Here is a 20,732-nt window from a genome sequence, read left to right on the forward strand (position 1 = left end):
CTGTAGCAGATTATTGCCGTTTTGAAATGATGAAAGTGGCGCTTATCCCATGGACAGTATCTCCCAGTCTTATGCAATAGACAGTGAGTTTAATGTCCGACTGCTTCTTCTGCTTACTGTATGCCACTGGCTGCCACCTTATGAAACTAATGCATTATACATGTAATATTTTTATGATGATTACATTTTCTTTGTTTTCTTTTCTGCTGTTTTTGCAGTTTGTCTGCTTGTGGCATCACAACTAATGTCCTGTTTGTGCTATTTACACAGTCAAGCGCCGGGCGCTTGTTAAAAGTCGTGCAACAGCTGTATCAACCAGACACTGTTCATCCTGATAAAACATTTGGGCTGCTATTATGGTTACTTGTTCATTTTAAACACATCGCTGGCCGTGTGGGAGTGGAAGTCTTCACAGGACTCTGATGAAGTCTGATGAATTTCAAACTCTTTGGTTGCTATTCTCTTTTAACTCACTGAACAGCCCTTATCCACCCAAGCATTAAACTAACCAGAGCAGCTGAGAATTACTATTTTTTGAAGTGAAAATTATATTTTTGATCACAGTCTTCTTCACAGGAAGGGCCCACTTTGTATTATGATCTTGGTTGTAAATCATCACTAAATCATCCTCGGCTTGCTAGGATACGTAGGCTGTAGCCATGCTAGTAGAAGCAACTTTGTGGAAAAGGTTTTCCTTTTTACAGCTAAATCAATGTGGCCGCACACAAAGCTCTCATTTCATCGATGTGCAGGTGTGAATTCATCTCGGCCGGTCCACGTTGACCTCCCGTGTGTTATAATAATAATAATAATAATAACTTTTATTTATATAGCGCTTTTCAGTGACCCAAAGACGCTGAACATAATAAAAAAGGGGGGGGTATTTACAGACAGGGGGGGACAACACGTACAGAACACATTAATATACAGATAAAATGAACAAGACAGAAGAAGTAGAGAGAAAAAGATGGGGATGTAACAGGGGGTAGAAGTGTAGGCAATGGGGTAGAGGAGGCTAGGGGTAGGGGAGGTCATAGGCTTGGGTGAAGAGGTATGTTTTTAGGCGGGATTTGAATGTTGTGAGTGAGGGAGAGTGGCGGACAGGTTGGGGGAGGGAGTTCCAGAGTCGGGGTGCTGTTCGGGAGAATGCTCTGTCATGTTATAGGGGCTGTTCTGTGCGTCAGCATTGTTATTCTCTTTGAAGAGAAGTGGGCTTGAAAAAGCTCAATCGTTGGCAAACTGCTGTTAATAATTTGAGCAATGCAGGGCTGCTCCTGTCTCTCTAACGCTGCACCTGTCTCTCTGAGGCTGCTCCTGTCTCTCTAACGCTGCACCTGTCTCTCTGAGGCTGCTCCTGTCTCTCTAACGCTGCACCTGTCTCTCTGAGGCTGCTCCTGTCTCTCTAACGCTGCACCTGTCTCTCTGAGGCTGCTCCTGTCTCTCTAACGCTGCCCCTGTCTCTCTGAGGCTGCTCCTGTCTCTCTGTGGCTGCTCCTGTCTCTCTTAGGCTGCACCTGTCTCTCTGAGGCTGCACCTGTCTCTCTGAGGCTGCTCCTGTCTCTCTAACGCTGCCCCTGTCTCTCTGAGGCTGCTCCTGTCTCTCTGTGGCTGCTCCTGTCTCTCTTAGGCTGCACCTGTCTCTCTGAGGCTGCTCCTGTCTCTCTGAGGCTGCTCCTGTCTCTCTAACGCTGCCCCTGTCTCTCTGAGGCTGCTCCTGTCTCTCTGTGGCTGCTCCTGTCTCTCTTAGGCTGCACCTGTCTCTCTGAGGCTGCTCCTGTCTCTCTAACGCTGCCCCTGTCTCTCTGAGGCTGCTCCTGTCTCTCTGTGGCTGCTCCTGTCTCTCTTAGGCTGCACCTGTCTCTCTTAGGCTGCACCTGTCTCTCTGAGGCTGCTCCTGTCTCTCTAACGCTGCTCCTGTCTCTCTGAGGCTGCTCCTGTCTCTCTTAGGCTGCACCTGTCTCTCTGAGGCTGCTCCTGTCTCTAACGCTGCTCCTGTCTCTCTGAGGCTGCTCCTGTCTCTCTGTGGCTGCTCCTGTCTCTCTTAGGCTGCTCCTATCTCTCTAAGGCTGCTCCCATCTCTCTGAGGCTGCTCCTGTCTCTTAGGCTGCACCTGTCTCTGAGGCTGCTCCCGTCTCTCTGAGGCTGCTCCTGTCTCTTAGGCTGCTCCTGTCTCTCTGAGGCTGCTCCTGTCTCTTAGGCTGCTCCCTTCTCTGTGACGCTACTGCGTCTCACATGGGTAAAATGCAAAAAGACAAAAATCCCTTAGCGGACAACAAAGTGTACCATAACCTTAGCTAAACATCAGAGTGACTGAATCTGTGGGTCCATCAGACTTCAAAATCAGTGCTGGCGGCTCCATCTGATGCCATTAATGAATTAATGCCATCTTGATGCACTTAGTAACTGTTATTGTAAATCAAGGCTACTCCAAAACTTTGAATGGACAGATTAAACAAACCTCTATCGCAGTATACTGTAATAGTCGCTCTATGCTGAGCATGGTTGGTTATTTTCTAACATTACACTGTAGTTTGAATAAATCATCCACCCACAAGTGACCAAAATGTCCCACCACCGACATGCCTGTCACAAAACGGGTGAAATTTCCTATTTAAAACAGCCCTGGGCAATGTCACACAAAAGCAGCCCCCAATGTTAGTGTCTAGAGAGCCTGATGTCCTGAAGTGACGTTAGCCCACCCCGCACAGCAATACTTCCGTGAAACAATTTAGTGCTGTCGACTTTGGGGTGTCTCCCAAGGGTGCACCTTTTTTCTGCTTGCTATGAGAAGTTTCAATTTGACATTCCCTGTGGGCGGAGGAGTCCACACACCTGACACGAGAATTAAATTTGGGCAAATAGAGCACATCTCAGGCGTGCCAGCCCTCTTTCCGCCTCCTCGGCAGCCCCACTGGGTCTTTGCATATAAAAGTGTGTGTGGTGCAGCTCTAAAACTGTCAGCATTCAACTTGAACAATTTTAACAATTCTTAATGTGATGTGTCTTCAGGTATTGAGAGTTGCACCAAATTCCAGGAAAAATTAAATATTGAATGTGCTAGAAAACTATGTGCCTGTTTTTATTTGGATCTTATTGAACCATTTAAACCATTTTGCTTATTTAAACAGAAACTCGTTATTTATTGCAACCTGTAACCCTAACTTTAATTCAATTAAAAAAGCAGTAGTTGCCTTGAGGGGCAACAGTGAAAAACCAATTAAACAATGTTCATAGGGACTTGGCAATGTCCCAGCACTCCGTGTCCTTAGACAAATGTCCCAAGCTGTCTTTAGACCCTCCTTCTCGGCCAAGAAAAACTACCAACATATACCCCATACTGCATGGTACAGCTTTCTCACAGTTCAATACAAGGGTCATAGTATTAATATGATTTTGATACATTTTAAATTGTTTCTAAGCGTTTTAAATGTTTCCTCCATTATTTTTATGGTATCTATCATTAAAGATAACATTATATCCAATTACACATCTCTTCTTTGTTCAGCTATAGCAGAGTTAGGCCGTTATAGAGCTGTTTTCTTCCTGTATCTGTGAAATTATGGAATTTAAATGAACACGTTGGAGAAGTGAAATGGTGCAATTCTCCAGGAATGGTCCGTGGTAGTCACCAGTGTCCAGATGACATATTATGACTTAAGTTACATTGAACAATTAAATATTATATTGTGTATTGCTCCATCCCTAGTGTTGATACTGTGAGTAACAGTTTAATTGTGCTTATTTGTGTTCTTATATTGTAGTAAAATGATGAAAAATGCAGTGTTGCCATATATTTTGACACATTGGCTCACACATTGTGCTGCACCAACCTTTTACTGTAATTTCTACTGTTTGTTGTTCCCTGACTTGACAATAGGTACATTTTCCCCAACTTATTTCACTATGGACAGTCTATGTTCCAACCCATTGTAATTTTAAACATTGTCTTTTCTAGTTGTAGAACTGCCAATATCACTGTAGCCAAAATGTGAGAAATGAAACAAATGCACACAAAACTTTTCAAAACTCCTGTGTCAGTAACAATCTGTCACCAGCATCTGGGTCAAATGGAAAGCTTAAACTTCTCTTCTTCTCTGAACAACCCTAAAAAATAAACCTCCACTCCACGAGGTGCACTTGGAAGCCAAATCAGCTATTGAGTCAACACTCCCATCCCTTTAGATAAAGTGCATTTCTAGATTCAAGACCCTATAGGTCCCACAACATCTTATTATAGAGTTACTTTGGCTTGTGACCATGATCACTTATCAACTAAACGTTCAATAAATGATAAATTAGGTTCAATTTATCATATGAACCTTTTTGTTGCATTAATGGGGAAATGTATGATCTTTAAAGTGTTGAATAACTAACTTCTATGACTCATTATACTTAAGTGTTTGTGCACATTATTTGTTGCATCCCATATTATACCAAATGTGTTATTGTGACAGGCTTAGTGACAACTCTTCCTGACTCATCCCAGACAGTCTTGCATTGGAGATTGCATACTTACAAGCTCCTGGACTTCAGCTGCTCTCACATAAATATGGATGAAACTCTGCTGTGGTGGAGTATTCAAATCACCCGCAAAATCAGCGCTTGCTATTTCCTTAAAACCAGCCACATTACAGCAAAGCTCCTGGGCTTGAGCTGTTTAGCAAAAGAACACCGCCGCAGAGTCGTGAAGTGTGCAGGACAGGGGTCAGTACAACAGCTGCCATTTTCACAGGAAAGCCCATTACACGTTACCCACTGTGTGCCGGCCTTCCAAGGCTCTTAAGGTAATGAGACGCGCTTGGCATATGCTCAGGTGAATAAGACTGCTGTATGATGTTGTCCCAGATTGTTCAGAGCAGGTAACAATATGACATCGGACATACAGGATCATAACAGGTCTTGGCTCGGTGGGGTAGTCCACTCACACAGGAGCGCACTAGTCTATGGAGAGTCATACTTCCTGTGTTTTTATAAGTAACACTGACTATATATAATTGTGAATGCTTGTACATTGTTCTGTAGAGACCTGCTGTGTACCTGGTCTGCTCTCAAGTTAAAAAAGATACAATGCCGTTAAGTTTAAGTTAAGACATTTCTTTTATTATTTCATGCTGAGTTTCATATTTAAACTATGCAAACTCCAATTACGGCATAATTCTACCCTGTAAGTATTTTGAAGAACCACATTCTGACTCCCCAGTTGTGGCCGTGCTTCATTTGGTTTATATTGCTAACCAGTATTTGACTTTTAGCAAATGTTCAAAACTAGAGAGGCTTGCATAGATTATGGCCTTGACTAGAAACAGCTCCGTCTGGCAGAAACACATCTTTCCATTTTTCACACCCTGAGACTCTGAACTTTACAGTACAGACTCATATGTTTGCAGGACCTTTGTAAGATTTAGTTCTTACAATGATTTTATTACTGGTCATAGTTAAAGGTGGTATGGACGATTTTTTTCAGCAAATTTTTTGTCATATTTCCTCGTGGCGTGGATAAATCATTTGTCCTGCCACGTATCAATCATAAAACGCACCTATCGCTCACCTGCAGCCGCGTCAGGCTCGTCCCCACGTTTCCGCGTGCCTAAGCGCATGGATCTATCATAATATAGTTCCCTCAGTGTACGGGGCAAAATGAAGACGGAGAAAGACAGTTCGAGCTGACGCTGAAGTGGACAAAAATCTACGGGAGACGAGCGATGCGATGCGCTCCGTTGCGCTAATAAACAAACGCACGTGTGTGTTGTATCAGTCCGCACGGGGGAGTGCGCATGTGCACTTCCGCCTGCGTTCTCAAATCGCCGAAAAATCGTCCATACCGCCTTTAAATAACAATTAAACACCATTACAACATTTATTGAAAGAAACCAAGAGACGGACAGGTATTTCAGACATGTTGGTCCCACATGAACCTCCTCAGACTCTGAGGACCTCAGGGACCAGCCTTTTGCTGGTGCCAGGAAACAGTGTTTCAGTTTTATGGAGCTAAATCTGGAATATTCTTCCTAAGATGTGAGGCGGGCCTCTTTTCCGACTGAGCTGAATCCTGTTCTGTTTAGCTGTGAACATTTTTTTATCTGTGCTCTTCTCTTTGAAAGTATGTTTTGTAATGATTGTTTACATTATAGTTATCTGTTTTCTGATTTGAATAAGTGTTTCCTGTTGTATAAAGCATTTTAAATTGCTATGTGTTTGAAATGTTTTGTTCTTCATAATAGCTTCAGTTCAGTGCAAAGAAAATATAAATGTGTGAAAGGAAAAAAAATGTTACAGCCAATATAAATACCAGTATCTACCGTATGTCTGCGTGATGTCACGCAGGCACTATATGTTCTTGTGTTTCACGTATTTTTTATTATTATATTTTCCATGATTTTCCATTTAGCCAGTTTCAACTCCTTAACGCTTCAACCGATTTCAACAAGTTATACCTCATTATCATCACTTTCACAGTAGTACGTGTGCCATAAGGTTTGAATATGAAGAGATAATGGGTTGAATCTCTCCGCTTCAGTACATGTTTATATGACTTTCCAAAGGGATGCTTTGCTGGCAGCCACACGCTGCTCCTTGAGAGGAGCACTCTGTCCTGACAGAGGCACACACTGTAATGGAGATAATCACTGTGCTGTGAATAGCCTCTGATTGGCTCTCTTTGGGGATTCAACTGTTCACACTCAGAGACAGAAAATAAACTATTTTTTCATGGGTGGGTCAATTGACAGAAACTTTATTCATTCAAACATTCATACGTAAAGGATTTTTTGCCCGTAGGCTTTATTAGTAAGGACAGCTTAGTGTGAAATGGGGATGAGATAGAAGGGAGGACATGCAGTAAACTGTCAGAGCCAGGATTCAAACTCACTAAACTGCAGCCGAATGCACGTGTCATGTGTGCTGCCGCCTTAACCGCTCGACTCGAGAAAAGTATTTACAAACCAAATGTTAAAAAAATCAACCAATCTCTCAATCAAATCATGCTTGATTGAGAAGAAGAGAGAAGAGTAATATAATTAAACCTCTCAAAAGTAGAAAAACTGTGTTGCAAAATGCACTACACTTGCTTTACTTCAACATGATTTTAAAAGATACAATTGGGAATAATAGTAAAAGGTTCAAAAGTTTCGCCTCTATAAAACCTTGTAAAACGAGGCTTTGTCTTTATTGGCAATTGTGTAATTACAGTCTGAGTAGGAAGCTACAGTTTAATTTGAAAATGGAATTGTTCTGTTCAGAGAAGGTCATCATTTCATTTGATGGCAGATTCCCAGAGGGATCCAAGTCATTTTCTTAGCAACGTCTGGCTCTAATTCTGTGAATGAAGTGCACAAGGGCAGCTGAACATCAAGCAACGCCTGGTCAATCTGATACTGCTCCTATCAGAGGAGACTAGAAACATCTTAATTAAATGAAGGCAATGGAGGATAAGCCCAGACGAACCAAAGGGAAGCGAGAGAATTAGATCTGATATGTTGCTTTTAAGCCTCTTATCTCACCTGGAATTAATGCTCCCACGTTTTTAGCTCCACTGGCCTTAACTTGACCAATGACTGTGATAGACATTTATACTTTTGTAAACAGGTCAAAATTAATGTAAAAATCATCAAAGAGGTATAATTTCACTGTTATCAGATTGTTTTGCTTCTTTAGTCCAAAGATTAGAGTTTAGTCCCTTCATCTGTGTCATTAACAAGTGTTTAGTGTGTTCATGACTTATAAGATATGCGTTCAAATAATAATGTTTTTCATTGCCTGGCTTTGAGCAAGCTTATTTTTCGTTTTGTGTCATTTGTACTGCGAATAAGAAGTGGGAGACATGTTGAAAAAATGTCCCATTTGTTGTGGAGATGTGCACAATGGAAATATTGAGTATGTCATATATAACTGAAAAGGATGAAAATGGGCTCAAAAAGAAACAGAAACGTCTTCCTGCGTTTGTGGTTAAGTTTATGGTCAATTTACTTTTCATGTGATACTTCAATCCAGACATAAACAGACATATTTCAGCCCATTCCTGATACATTGTTTAAATATTGTCTGATTTTTGTTATTTTTTTGTCAATATCATCCAACCCTACTGTTAATGAATTTGGTTGAATTACAGTATGTTAATCTTATCTACAGAATATGGATGATATATTGTTTTTCATTAAGATCTTTTACAGTACATTTTACATTTGACATTCATTGCAACCCTTACACACAATGCAATAACTTTAAACAGATTTTATGTTGTGTAAATCCTGTAAATCAATCATTCATTCAAACTGATATCATTATTGAGTCTGCGTTGACACCAAATTTACAGAATGACCAGAACCAGCCTCAAAGAAAAAGCTTTTTTTCTTTTGTATCTTCGTTTCAGCTAAATGTGGTTCTCGTGACAGCCTCCTATTGTACAAAGAATCTAATATTGTGTTTGTTATGTGGATTGCCCTTAGTTTTCCACGGACAAATAATTCATATGAAAATGCTTTGAACACTATGCAAACTCCTTGTTGTCTCTGTAAAAAATAGTGGTATTTGCTGGGGCAGTTGGTCTGATAAAAGAGCTGATATGAATTGTGCTTTCTGGTCCGCGCTCTGAGCTGTTTCTCAGACTTTGGGTGTTTACGCGCTGCCACTTTGTTCTTGTGTTGTCTTGTGATCCGATGATAAGGTCACAGTGCTGCCAATCACCGTTACAGCCTGTTAAAAGAGCGGATTGATAAAGTATGCAGTCGCCCCAACTGCTCAACTGAAAGCCTCGGAATCCCATTTTCTGACTATTTCATCATGCCTGTTGAGTTTATGGAGTGTTCAGAATGAAATCCAAGGTCACATTGAATGAATTATAGTGCACACTAGTCTTTGCACTGAACTCAAGTGTCACCAATTCTAATACTTTAAGTCAATTCATTTTCGAAAAGCCCGAAAACCCATCATCATTCAGTCACCTCTCAGGGCTTCACCACATTGTTGATCAACCCATCATAATGCATTTTTCTGCCACGGATTTCCACTGTTGGTTGAGTGGGAATTCTGTTAACGTAAGTGGAAAACGAGGGAAAAATCTTGCCACTAAAATATGAGAAAGTCGGTTGATTCGCAGCTAGGATGAAAATCAGCATCCCCAAATCCGAGGCCCTCAACCGGAAAAAGGTGGCACGTCCCGTCCAGGTGGGTGCGATGTCCGATGTCAAGTGGAGGAGTTCAAGTATCTCTGGGATTTGTTTCACGAATGAGGGAAGGATGTAGCGTGAGATCGTCGGTGATGCGGTCGCTGTATCGGATTGTTGAAAGGCAAGTCAGTCTACGTTCTTACCCTCACCTATGGTCATGAGCTTTGGGTAATGACTGAAAGGACAAGATCGCGGATACAAGCGGTCAGAATTAGTTTCCTCCGTAGGGTGGCCTGGCGCTCCCTTAGAGATAGGGTGAAGAGCTCAGTCACACGAGAGGAGCTCGGAGTAGAGCTGTTGCTCCTCCACGTCGAGAGGAGCCAGCTGAGGTGACTCGGGCATCTGTTCCGGAGCCTCCTGGGCGCCTCCCCGGAGAGATGTTCCAGGCATGTCCCAGGGGAAGACCCAGGACACGCTAGAGGGACTATGTCTCTCGGCTGGCCTAGGAACGCCTCGGGGAAGTGTCTGGGGTGAGGGAAGTCCCTGCTGAATCTCAATCTCACGAGCTTTCAATTAATTGCCCAATTCTACTGTGAAACCCCTGAATAATCCAGGTTTATTTCATTACTATTACTATTGGAGTCTAGTGTGTGCCATGGTGCGTTTGCAAAAGTTTGTCAAATCTACTCACAACACTCTCCTTGTGTGAAATGGAGTGTGGTCATGCTTCTCAGTGACACCCGCCTCCTGTCGCGTGGATTAACTCCCGGATGCATGACGGAGAACTAGCCTTTGCTCTTGGCACTTTGATATGGCCACTCCCTCTCATGCTCCGCTCTCCTCTTCCAGGGTCAGAGTGTCAAGCCTTTTCATCTGCTCTGTGTTGGATGCACTTGTGTCCTCCAGTGCCTTTTGCACTCAGGGGTCACTCACTGTGGGGCACTGGATGAGACTTCTGAAGCGCTATAATATTTATCACTAGAGAAACTACTCAAGGTGATCGTTGTATCTCAAAACTACAATATATAGCTATACGAGTTAGCAAGTTGAGCTCAGTTCTGAAGATACTGAAGTTATGGATTTTTTTTCGGTAGATTCTACTCCGACCTTTTTGCCTCCGTGAACTACTTTAACTAGAACAAAACAAGCGTGAGTTTATTTTGGCTCAGAACAAACGAATCGATTATTACTACAGTGTATTTATGTAGTGTTTTTTCACCTTCAAGACGCTCAACAACCAGGTTCAACATTCTAGTTATTTGTTTATAGGCAGAGGCACAAGAGGTGGTCTGGGGGAGTCTAGAAAACTTTGAAGAAATCATAAATCACAAATGTCAAGCCCATTTGATGTTTGTACTTTGTTACTTTCCACTGCTGAGATATTATGTATAAGGGCTGCACAATATATTGCAAAGGTGTCGATGTCACAATATTGTTTACACAGTAGATGACGTAGCAACAGACAAAATATATGACAATAACATCAGGGTCCTCCAAAATCCAATATTGTGCAGCCTTATTAGATATATATATATATTTGTTGTGCTTTTTAGTTGTTTGGCAGTATAAGAATTACTTGTATTTATCCCCAATGGTACTTCTGGTTCTTTGTCAGACAGTACACACAGTGGAGGACTTCTCTTTGGAAATAGAGGAAATATTGCTCTATCCAATTTGAAAACTGCAATGTTGTTTTGATGAAAACAGAAGGAACAACACTTCAGAACCAAAACACATAAACAGTTGGATTGATTTTTAGTTTTACCCCTGGTTTAATCCTGGTTCAGATTTAGTTTATTCCCTGTTTAGTCCTGGTTTAGTCCTAGTTTAGTCCTGGTTTAATCCTGGTTTAGTCCTGGTGTAGTCCTGGTGTAGTCCTGGTTTAATCCTGGTTTAGTCCTAGTGTAGTCCTGGTGTAGTCCTGGTTTAATCCTGATTTAGTTCTGGTGTAGTCCTGGTTTAATCCTGGTTTAGTCCTGGTTTAGTCCTGGTGTAGTCCTGGTGTAGTCCTGGTTTAATCCTGGTTTAATCCTGGTTTAGTCCTGGTGTAGTCCTGGTTTAGTCCTGGTTTAGTCCTGGTGTAGTCCTGGTGTAGTCCTGGTTTAATCCTGATTTAGTCCTGGTGTAGTCCTGGTGTAGTCCTGGTTTAATCCTGGTTTAGTCCTGGTTTAGTCCTGGTGTAGTCCTGGTTTAATCCTGGTTTAGTCCTGGTGTAGTCCTGGTTTAGTCCTGGTTTAGTCCTGGTGTAGTCCTGGTGTAGTCCTGGTTTAATCCTGATTTAGTTCTGGTGTAGTCCTGGTTTAATCCTGGTTTAGTCCTGGTGTAGTCCTGGTGTAGTCCTGGTTTAATCCTGGTTTAGTCCTGGTGTAGTCCTGGTTTAATCCTGGTTTAGTCCTGGTGTTGTCCTGGTGTAGTCCTGGTTTAATCCTGGTTTAGTCCTGGTGTAGTCCTGGTGTAGTCCTGGTTTAATCCTGGTTTAGTCCTGGTGTAGTCCTGGTTTAATCCTGGTTTAGTCCTGGTGTAGTCCTGGTTTAGTTTCACTTTAATGATGTAGTCCTGGTTTAGTCCTGGTTTAGTCCTGGTGTAGTCCTGGTGTAGTCCTGGTTTAATCCTGGTTTAGTCCTGGTGTAGTCCTGGTTTAGTCCTGGTTTAGTCCTGGTGTAGTCCTGGTGTAGTCCTGGTTTAATCCTGATTTAGTCCTGGTGTAGTCCTGGTGTAGTCCTGGTTTAATCCTGATTTAGTCCTGGTTTAGTCCTGGTGTAGTCCTGGTTTAATCCTGGTTTAGTCCTGGTGTAGTCCTGGTTTAGTCCTGGTTTAGTCCTGGTGTAGTCCTGGTGTAGTCCTGGTTTAATCCTGATTTAGTTCTGGTGTAGTCCTGGTTTAATCCTGGTTTAGTCCTGGTGTAGTCCTGGTGTAGTCCTGGTTTAATCCTGGTTTAGTCCTGGTGTAGTCCTGGTGTAGTCCTGGTTTAGTCCTGGTTTAGTCCTGGTTTAGTCCTGGTGTAGTCCTGGTTTAATCCTGGTTTAGTCCTGGTGTAGTCCTGGTTTAGTCCTGGTTTAGTCCTGGTGTAGTCCTGGTGTAGTCCTGGTTTAATCCTGATTTAGTTCTGGTGTAGTCCTGGTTTAATCCTGGTTTAGTCCTGGTGTAGTCCTGGTGTAGTCCTGGTTTAATCCTGGTTTAGTCCTGGTGTAGTCCTGGTTTAATCCTGGTTTAGTCCTGGTGTTGTCCTGGTGTAGTCCTGGTTTAATCCTGGTTTAGTCCTGGTGTAGTCCTGGTGTAGTCCTGGTTTAATCCTGGTTTAGTCCTGGTGTAGTCCTGGTTTAATCCTGGTTTAGTCCTGGTGTTGTCCTGGTGTAGTCCTGGTTTAATCCTGGTTTAGTCCTGGTGTAGTCCTGGTGTAGTCCTGGTTTAATCCTGGTTTAGTCCTGGTGTAGTCCTGGTTTAATCCTGGTTTAGTCCTGGTGTAGTCCTGGTTTAGTTTCACTTTAATGATGTAGTCCTGGTTTTGTTCTGGTTCAGTTGTGGTCTAGTCCCGGTTAAGTCCATGTTTAGACCCAGAGTTGACCTGGTTTAGACCTGGTTTTAGTCCAGTTTTAGTCTAGGTCCAGTCCTTGTTTAGACCTAGACCTGGTTTAGTGCCTGGTTTTAGTCCAGGTCTAGTATAGGTCCAGTCCTTGTTTAGACCTAGACCTGGTTTAGTGCCTGGTTTTAGTCCAGGTCTAGTCCTGGTCTTGTCCTGGTTTAGACCTAGTTTAGACCTGGTTTAGACCCGGTACAGTTCTGGGGGATGCTACAGAGCTTTATAGTTACCCTCAGTAAGTTTAGATCAGTAATGTCACCGGCCAAAGGAAAGTTTTAGTGAGTCTTAAACTTTGTGAGTCTAGTAATGTGACTCAAAAAACTGCACATTTTGAATAAACTTTATGTAACCTTAGAAAGTGTCTAGTAATACTACTTTGCAGGTTTACAGTGTACTTCAGTCCTGTCTGCGACACTGTCTGGTGGACTATAATCCTGATCCGAGTCTTATGAGTGTGGAGACAGTGGCCTTTACCCAGCTTTCTCTGGCGTTACAAGAGGCGCCTGTCAGAGCTACACTCCACTCAGAGCGAGCCTGTCCTGGGCCTGTCAGCTGCATTGTTATTTAAATGTCATATAAATGTGCATTGGCAGTCGGGGTTAGGAGCGGTGAACTCAGTTATTAAAGGGAAATAGACACTCCTGCAAAAAAAGTTCAGTTTTTCCTTTGACTCTGATTAAATGTATACAATATGTCAGCTCATTTTGCCTATTCAAAGGGCAATCAGTGATATATGGAACTTTAGAAAATATTGTTTTGAAGCTATGCTAAAACTGTATATATAATAGTATATTTTAAAAAAAATTACAGAGGGAAAAAGTCATGATGACTTTCAAATGTGATATTTTGGCTCTTTTGTGATTCATTTTACTGCCATTTCACACTTGTCTGATAATTAAACCTTGACTAACACGTCTGAAGACATGTTTTCACACATTTCTGTTGGATTGACATAATTGTTGGATTATTGTTATCAGGATACTCCAAAGCCCAGCCCTAGTTGTATGATAAAAGCTTTCCTCTTTTCCAAAGCTCAAAGTCATCTCATCCGAGCACATCTAACAAATGCACGCTGCTAACAAAACATAACAAACATATGTATGCTAAATGTACACTTAAACTCAGAAGTGAATCGCTAATTTACATAAAGTATCATTTATGTGCATTCTAATTGGCCCTTTCCTGAAGTTAGAGCCCTGTTTTCATTGAATGCAGCAATGGTCTCAGAATCAGAATCAGAATCAGAATCAGAATAAGGTTTATTGCCATTGTCAATGAACAAAATTTACAAACATAGGAACTTGTCTTGGTGATCGATGCAACACAAAACAATAAAACAATGAACAATGAATAAGTCATAAAAATCAGATTAAAAAATAGGTTAATAGGCAAGGCAAGTTTATTTGTAGAGCACATTTCATACACAAGGCCATTCAAAGTGCTTCACACAACAGGAAAAAATGCATTCAAATCACAAAGAAATGACAGAAATCACAAAATAGTTTAAGAAATAAAAGAGAAGAGTGCAAAGAAAAATCCTTTCAGTCATATGCACTGCTAAACAAAACCGTTTTCAGCTCAGATTTGAACATTGTCAGAGTAGAACCTGTCTCACATCTCCAGGAAGACTGTTCCAGATTTTAGCTGCATAAAACTGAAACACAGATTCCCCATGTTTTGTCCTGACTCTGTACTCAGATTTACAGCTGTACAGATACATATGTAGTGCAGAAAGAGAACGGTGCTGTGAGTGGTCTAAATTATGGTTAAAGATGATCTGTCATAAAGTAAATCATGCTATTTTATTTATTTTAAGGATAGGATTTATTTTGGCATATTATTTAACTATATTACATTCATGCTGATTTTATATTTAAGCTTATAGAGCCTCTTTATAGCTGTATTGAAATGAGTTGTGCTGTGGGTTTGTCTGCTTTAGCTATAGCTTTGATTCAGTGAGTATGAGCTTTGTTGGGAAGTGGCTATAGCAGCCGTTTAAAGCCCCAAATGCCAGGCTCTGACCTTCCGAGCGCCGCAGCACTAACTCGCCTCGCTCTCTCTCTCAGAGGATTTGATTTCTCACAATGTCTTTGGCCCGCTGCTTTCTATTCAACACCTAAACACAGCCAGAGTAGGTAATGTGTAGCCCATCGCCGTGAGTATTCATGAGTTTGTAGAACGCACCAGCTCTCGAGAGTCTTATTGAATAATTTTTTTCATTTTCACACGTGCATGAAAACATCTTTTGTGCTGAAAATAAACACATTTGTTTTGATTTGACAAATGCCTCGAAAAGAACACAAGAATTATTCAATTTTGGACAACACAAGGCCATTACCGTTGAATAATTTTCTCAAATAGACCTCAAAGCTCATAAAATACGACCATTAAGCACAGCCCCCTGGAGAGTTGGAACATCAGGAAAAAGCATTACAAATATCTATCAGTGCAAGTTGTTTGGAATTCATTATTAGAGGGACAAAATAATACCAGTGTTTCTGCTGTTTCCTCAAAGTGTTTAAAGATAAATTATCACATTAACTAATTCAGGAAAATATTTTTAAGCATTATTGTTATACATTTATGCTTGATTTCAGTGCGTTTTAGCTGTGCTCTCAGTAGATGTCTCCATTCTCTTTAAAGCAGGAGATTTCTGGAGTCCTTTGCTGCTCTGAGTCATCCATCAATTTGTAATGCCTCGGCAGCTCAAAAGTCCCGTCTTAGTGCTGGACATGGGTAAGAATAGTGCACGCGCTGTTGAGAGAATGTAATCATCACATTATGATAGTGTCCATTTGCAAAGCCAGTAGAGCTGAACTTTTGGGGGATTGAAACCAAATCCTGTCCTCCTTCTGTGCCAGAGCTACACACAGCTGAGGTGGGTAATCCTGTGCTGCCAAATGTAGCCTTTCGGATGAATATTAAGTTTGAAATAATGATTTAAAACAACAAGTAATGCGTAGTGCTATTGTTTCTGTGGGTGCGCTCACACTACACCAACTACACACATTAAAAAGGGAATAATCATCTTTAAAGTACCTCAGAAGGCCTCGTTGAAGAAATCCTGTTTATTAGTTGGCAGAATGACTTCCACAAGGACTAATTACTAAGTAAGTCTGCAAGACTAATCTCAATCGAATAGAAATAGCAATTTGAATGGGCGTAATTAGCAAATTGCAAAGGCAGCCATTTTTGAAGTAACAAACTCCTCTACAAACTCAAAATCCTGTCTTATTCTGCAAAAAGAAAAAGAAAAACTGCTAACCCTGTAGTTTACAGACATACATGTGATTATCTTATTAGTTCATCATAGTTCATTTATTTTGCCGATTCCAGTGGGGATATACTCCATTTTGTACTAGTTTAAACATTTACTTTAAGAGTAAAAAGTAGTATTGTACACAGATTTTGAGATTGATTCAAGTGTTTAACCTTGTGATTTTTCATAAAAAATCTTTGTTATATTTTATTTATAAATGTTTGTTTGTTCAAAACCCGTTCTTTCACCTTCACGTTAAACCTTTGGCAGGACGTCACCATAAACATGCTAAAAATGAACCAATTACCAGTTTCTGGCTGTCTCAAACATTAAATTTAAGTGGGCTTCTTTACTTTTCAGTCCAGTTAAAAATGTAGTGGAGCCAAAAGTACAGACACAAATGTAGTGAAGTAAAAGTAAAACGTGTCTTCTAAAAAATGCTCTTAAGTAAAGTACACATTTCTGTACTGTACATTCATTCTACATTTGTAATACTTCCCACCCCTTCGTACCCTGGTCCATTCGAATGTGAACTTCCTACCATCAAAACACAAATCGCAAATCTAATCGCAATACTTTTCCCCAGATCTCGCAGTATTGTTATTATGTATTGATTTCTTGCGTCAAAGTATGAAGGTTTTTGACCAGCGCGAGGAACGTGTCCGTCTCACCATGTGGTCTGCCCCTCTGTGTGTTGCAGGTCAGTTAGCAGTGGGGACCTGTGAGATTGTCATGCTGAACAGAGACAACAGTGTTCCCAGACGGACCATCGCCAGGCAGACGGCCCGCTGTGCCTGCCGGAGAGGTCAGATCGCCGGGACGACAAGGGCACGACCTGCGTGTGTAGATGGTGAGTTCAACATCGCTGCCTGTGGAATGGAGGGAAAAGTATTCACACATATTGATCCGGATTGGTCTGATGGCGCGTTCGCATCGCCACAAACGGAGCGCACCAGAGCTCTCTTCAATTTAATCAACAATGAACACGCCTTTAATGAGTATCCACGAAGCGCTTCTGTGCTTTTAAAGTCCGTTTGCCTTCACCAGGCTCATTCTGATCGTTTTTAGTAAAAAAAATTGTGCGTTTCTGGTAACCTGACCAACCTGAATTTCAAAAAAAAAAAAAAAAACGACCTTAAACATTTTATTGCATATTTACTGGCCGTACGTTTCGAGAATGTCAAATTGTCAACGCCCGGGGCAGCAGCGGTGAAGATATTTTGCGTGACGGTTGAAAAGTGCTCACATCACGTAGTGACAATTAGAAAAATAGTGCCGACACTGCAAAGCCTGTCACGGGTTCGTTCGCCACTTTCAAAGTTCCAACTACTGCTGGAAATGCCTATTAGCGAGTGATCCATTTGGCCAACGAGACCATGCTTTGGAAAATCTTTTGGGACGAGTGGATCTAAGATATTCCTTTTATTGTCCCATATGGGGAAATTTCAAGAGGAGCGTTTACACCGGGCTGCCAGCTGTACCAGCGCCTTATGACGACTACAGCTCTACAGATCTACAGCTCATCGGGCAACGCTGTGGTCCGCGCGTTCAGCGTTACCCGCTCTGTTGTCGTCTGCTAATGGCTCTTTTCCTGTGGTTGGATTATTATAGATGTGGAGAACTATTTTATTCAATATCTGCATACCAATAAGGCAACTTCAATGCAAAGCGCTCACTTCTGAGAAAAGAAAATTGTCTGCAAAACCTGTGCAAGGATTTTAAAATATATATTAAAAAAAAAAAATCCCACCTACCTACCTGAATTTTTTTCCTCAATGTTACTGGAAACACACTATTTATTTTATTTGGCCTAAGCAGTTGGAGTTCTTGCACACATCTTTGAATATCCTTTTTGGGTTTTTTAAAATACAGTACATTTACAGTTGTGTTTCCCCCCATTTCTACATGTTAAGGAGGAAAATAGCCGTTATACAAACAAGGCCATTCTCTAGATTTACTACATTATTAGTGCACCTCTTGCCAGATTAACCATGATTTATAAACATATAGATTGACATATGTCTTTATTTGATCCCTGAGGGCCAATTCTGATGCAGCCTGCAGCCTAAAAACATCCACACAAGCAGAAACAGGGGATAGGTATAAATAAGGGACAACATAAAATTAAGCAATTGATAAGTGCAGGTAAAGTGCAACAGTGACATCCTAAAAGTCTTATTTCTATAAAAATAAAATGTTCTCCAACTGTAAAAGAAGAAAAAGAAAAGAGACAAAATAGACAAACAAATGGGAAAAACTTCAAAAGTACAACCAAAATGGATCAGCCACTCGCCGATGTAGTTTTTTTTTTTTTTTTTAAACAGCAAAATCAATTCACCGTCTACCTTTTGATGTCTGCAGACTGTTTCAGGCCAGACCTTCATCAGTCCCTCAGCGTGGTAATGATTTTTGAGCGTGTAGCGTGCATTTGACTACATCTGATCTAAACACACATTTTGCACACTGAGCATTGAAGCCCACTGTGCCGACTGTCCTCTCGTAGAATCCCAAACCAAACATTTAATCACGCCACGTATCGTTAATAGATTTGCTGTAAATTGTGTCCCGTGTTGCAAATCCAGCTCCCTTCTTTGCTCTTCGCGCACTCTTCGCCGCTCAGTAACACTCACCAGATGCTAATTAACTTGGAGGGACGTATGATTACAGCAGCAGGAAATTGATTATTATTGGCGTCTCTCTGCACCACGCCCCACTCTCTGTTAATGGCCAGTGCGTTGGAGACAGAACCAGCTCTCAGCAGCATTTGATGAAAGGCCACAGGGGTAAATGGGAATCACACTCACTGATATTGATTACGAACAAGCGTTTATTAAATAAGGAAATGTGTTTGAATGTAATGCTTCTTGTTTTAGTATTTGGTCTACACTTCCCCCGGGGATAAGCCTCTAACTAAACACAGACGCCTGTACGCCAGTTACGGTTTTGAAAAATTGACTTATCACTTAAACTTTTATAACCCAATCCCGTGTTCTTTAGAGAAATATTGAAACTGAGGAAAATGTCAATGTTCAATTCAAGTAAGATAATGGGACTGACCCCCACAGTAGTAAAAGGAGGAGAGTTAGGGTGCCCACACGTCTCCTTAATTTAGGGTTTTACGTTCATGGCATTTTCAATAAGGATGAAATAGATTTTCCCGTTAACCTTGAGTAGAGATGGCATGTGTTTTCTTTGTTGTCGTTCCCCAATGTTGCTCTTTTGAATCTCGAAAACCAAATCAATTAGACTCAAACAGAGGCTGTAACTGGTTGCACCCAGTTATATAATTTGGACAGATTGTTCTTTAGCTAAGAACCCAGGGATTAATGAGAAATAGATAGCAAAATTATTGACCGGACAGCCAGGACCAAAGGCTTTTAAAATACTTGGTGGTCCAGATTTTCGATGGGCCGGCTCGACGTCGGATTAACCAATCAGAGAAACGCACGGTCCGTTTGTGTCGAAACAAAATTGGCGGCTTACGGGTAAAAACAGAAGAAACAAATAACACAGAGAACTGGGGAAATGCGCGGACGCGGAGCGAAGCAATTAACTCTGCAAATCAGAGTTAAAAGACGTTACCGGTTTACGTTTTGTTCTGAATGTGATGTTGGAGAGGGGATGTTGTCATCGCTGTGATTGGCATGTCCCACAGTCTATGATCTGCTTCCAGACCCTTGTGCATTTGAGCAGGAGCAGACATTATATTTGAATTCCTCCAAAATGGACTGTGCCGCGTCCAAATTCTCTGTTTTACATATTAAGTCACTCTCAAATGTTAAAAGACTGAGCAGATAACAGCTCCAGCTCACTGAAATACTTGCTTTTCATGTGCAATCTTCTAAAAGCCCTCTGCCTCTCTAAGCACATAAACCTATTTACATTCTTATAAACATGTTTATTCTTTTGCATCTCCGGGGCTTTGAAAAGTCTTTTCTTTTGCCAAGCGATATTATTAGTCATATTCAACTGGGTCATTTTAATATATCTCTGGCGTCTGCTGCAGGAGCGGGCCGTTGCCTGTCTTCAAACGTGATATAAAAAGTAATGTTTGGTTCATTGTTATGCAGCGTCGGTGCCCGAGTCCTCCACATGAAACCTAATGCAACGTGTGATACCCATTGAAGATAAATTATGATAATAGCCGTGGGTCTAAATAATCAGTCATAGGATCACTGACAATTGTGAGATAGCATGATTTGTATTGATGATGTGGTTGCCATGGTGCATGTTTGCGAGGCTCTAGATGAAGTGATGATTGAAGGATCACTCTCATACATATGCTAGTGGGACGCATGGTGTTTTGTGCTGTAGATTATTAACAAACCTGCTGAGCACTATGTAGTTTATTGTTTGTCTGTGTTGGTTTAGCTCTATACAGGCATTTAATCAACACATTACTTCACATAATGTTAGAGCTTAAACAGAAGCATAAATAAATGATAAATAAAGACACAAGACATCTGCTACTGTCCCTTGCAGTTTTAAAACCATATTGAATTGAGGCTTGTCATACAAAATCGACTTTTAAGAGCTTAATCATGTTAAGATAAGATAAGATGTAAGATACTCATCACATTAACAAGATCAGATGTGAGCTTTCTTGAGAGTTCTAGAATGATCTTCAGTTTCTACATCGTAACATAAAGAAAGTACTATATTTATTTTACATTGAAAATTACAGTTTGTTTCTATTGTCAATTTTTTTTTAATTTTTGCATATTCCTTAGTATTAAAAGTCTAGTTTTATGTTTTAGTATTGACAGCACTATCCTCCTGCTCTACACAT

The 20,732-nt window shown here is 41.1% G+C and overlaps 1 protein-coding gene across 2 annotated transcripts in view; it reads left to right on the forward strand.

The window, feature by feature from the left end:
- The window catches only part of tafa5l (TAFA chemokine like family member 5, like), a 72,393-nt gene that overhangs the window by 7,612 nt on the left and 44,049 nt on the right, over positions 1-20,732 (forward strand). For both annotated transcript variants that reach the window (XR_011927138.1, XM_072449623.1), the window contains exon 2: positions 16,644-16,793. Coding sequence is in view for 1 of the 2 variants with exons in the window: in XM_072449623.1 (XP_072305724.1) it covers positions 16,644-16,793 (150 nt within the window). In the remaining variant the exon portion in view is untranslated. The remainder of the gene's footprint in view (positions 1-16,643; positions 16,794-20,732) is intronic.

Source organism: Eucyclogobius newberryi, unplaced genomic scaffold (genome assembly GCF_026437365.1).
Source record: "Eucyclogobius newberryi isolate DKJ021-1_F unplaced genomic scaffold, fEucNew1.0.hap1 SCAF_17, whole genome shotgun sequence".
NCBI lineage: Eukaryota > Metazoa > Chordata > Actinopteri > Gobiiformes > Gobiidae > Eucyclogobius > Eucyclogobius newberryi.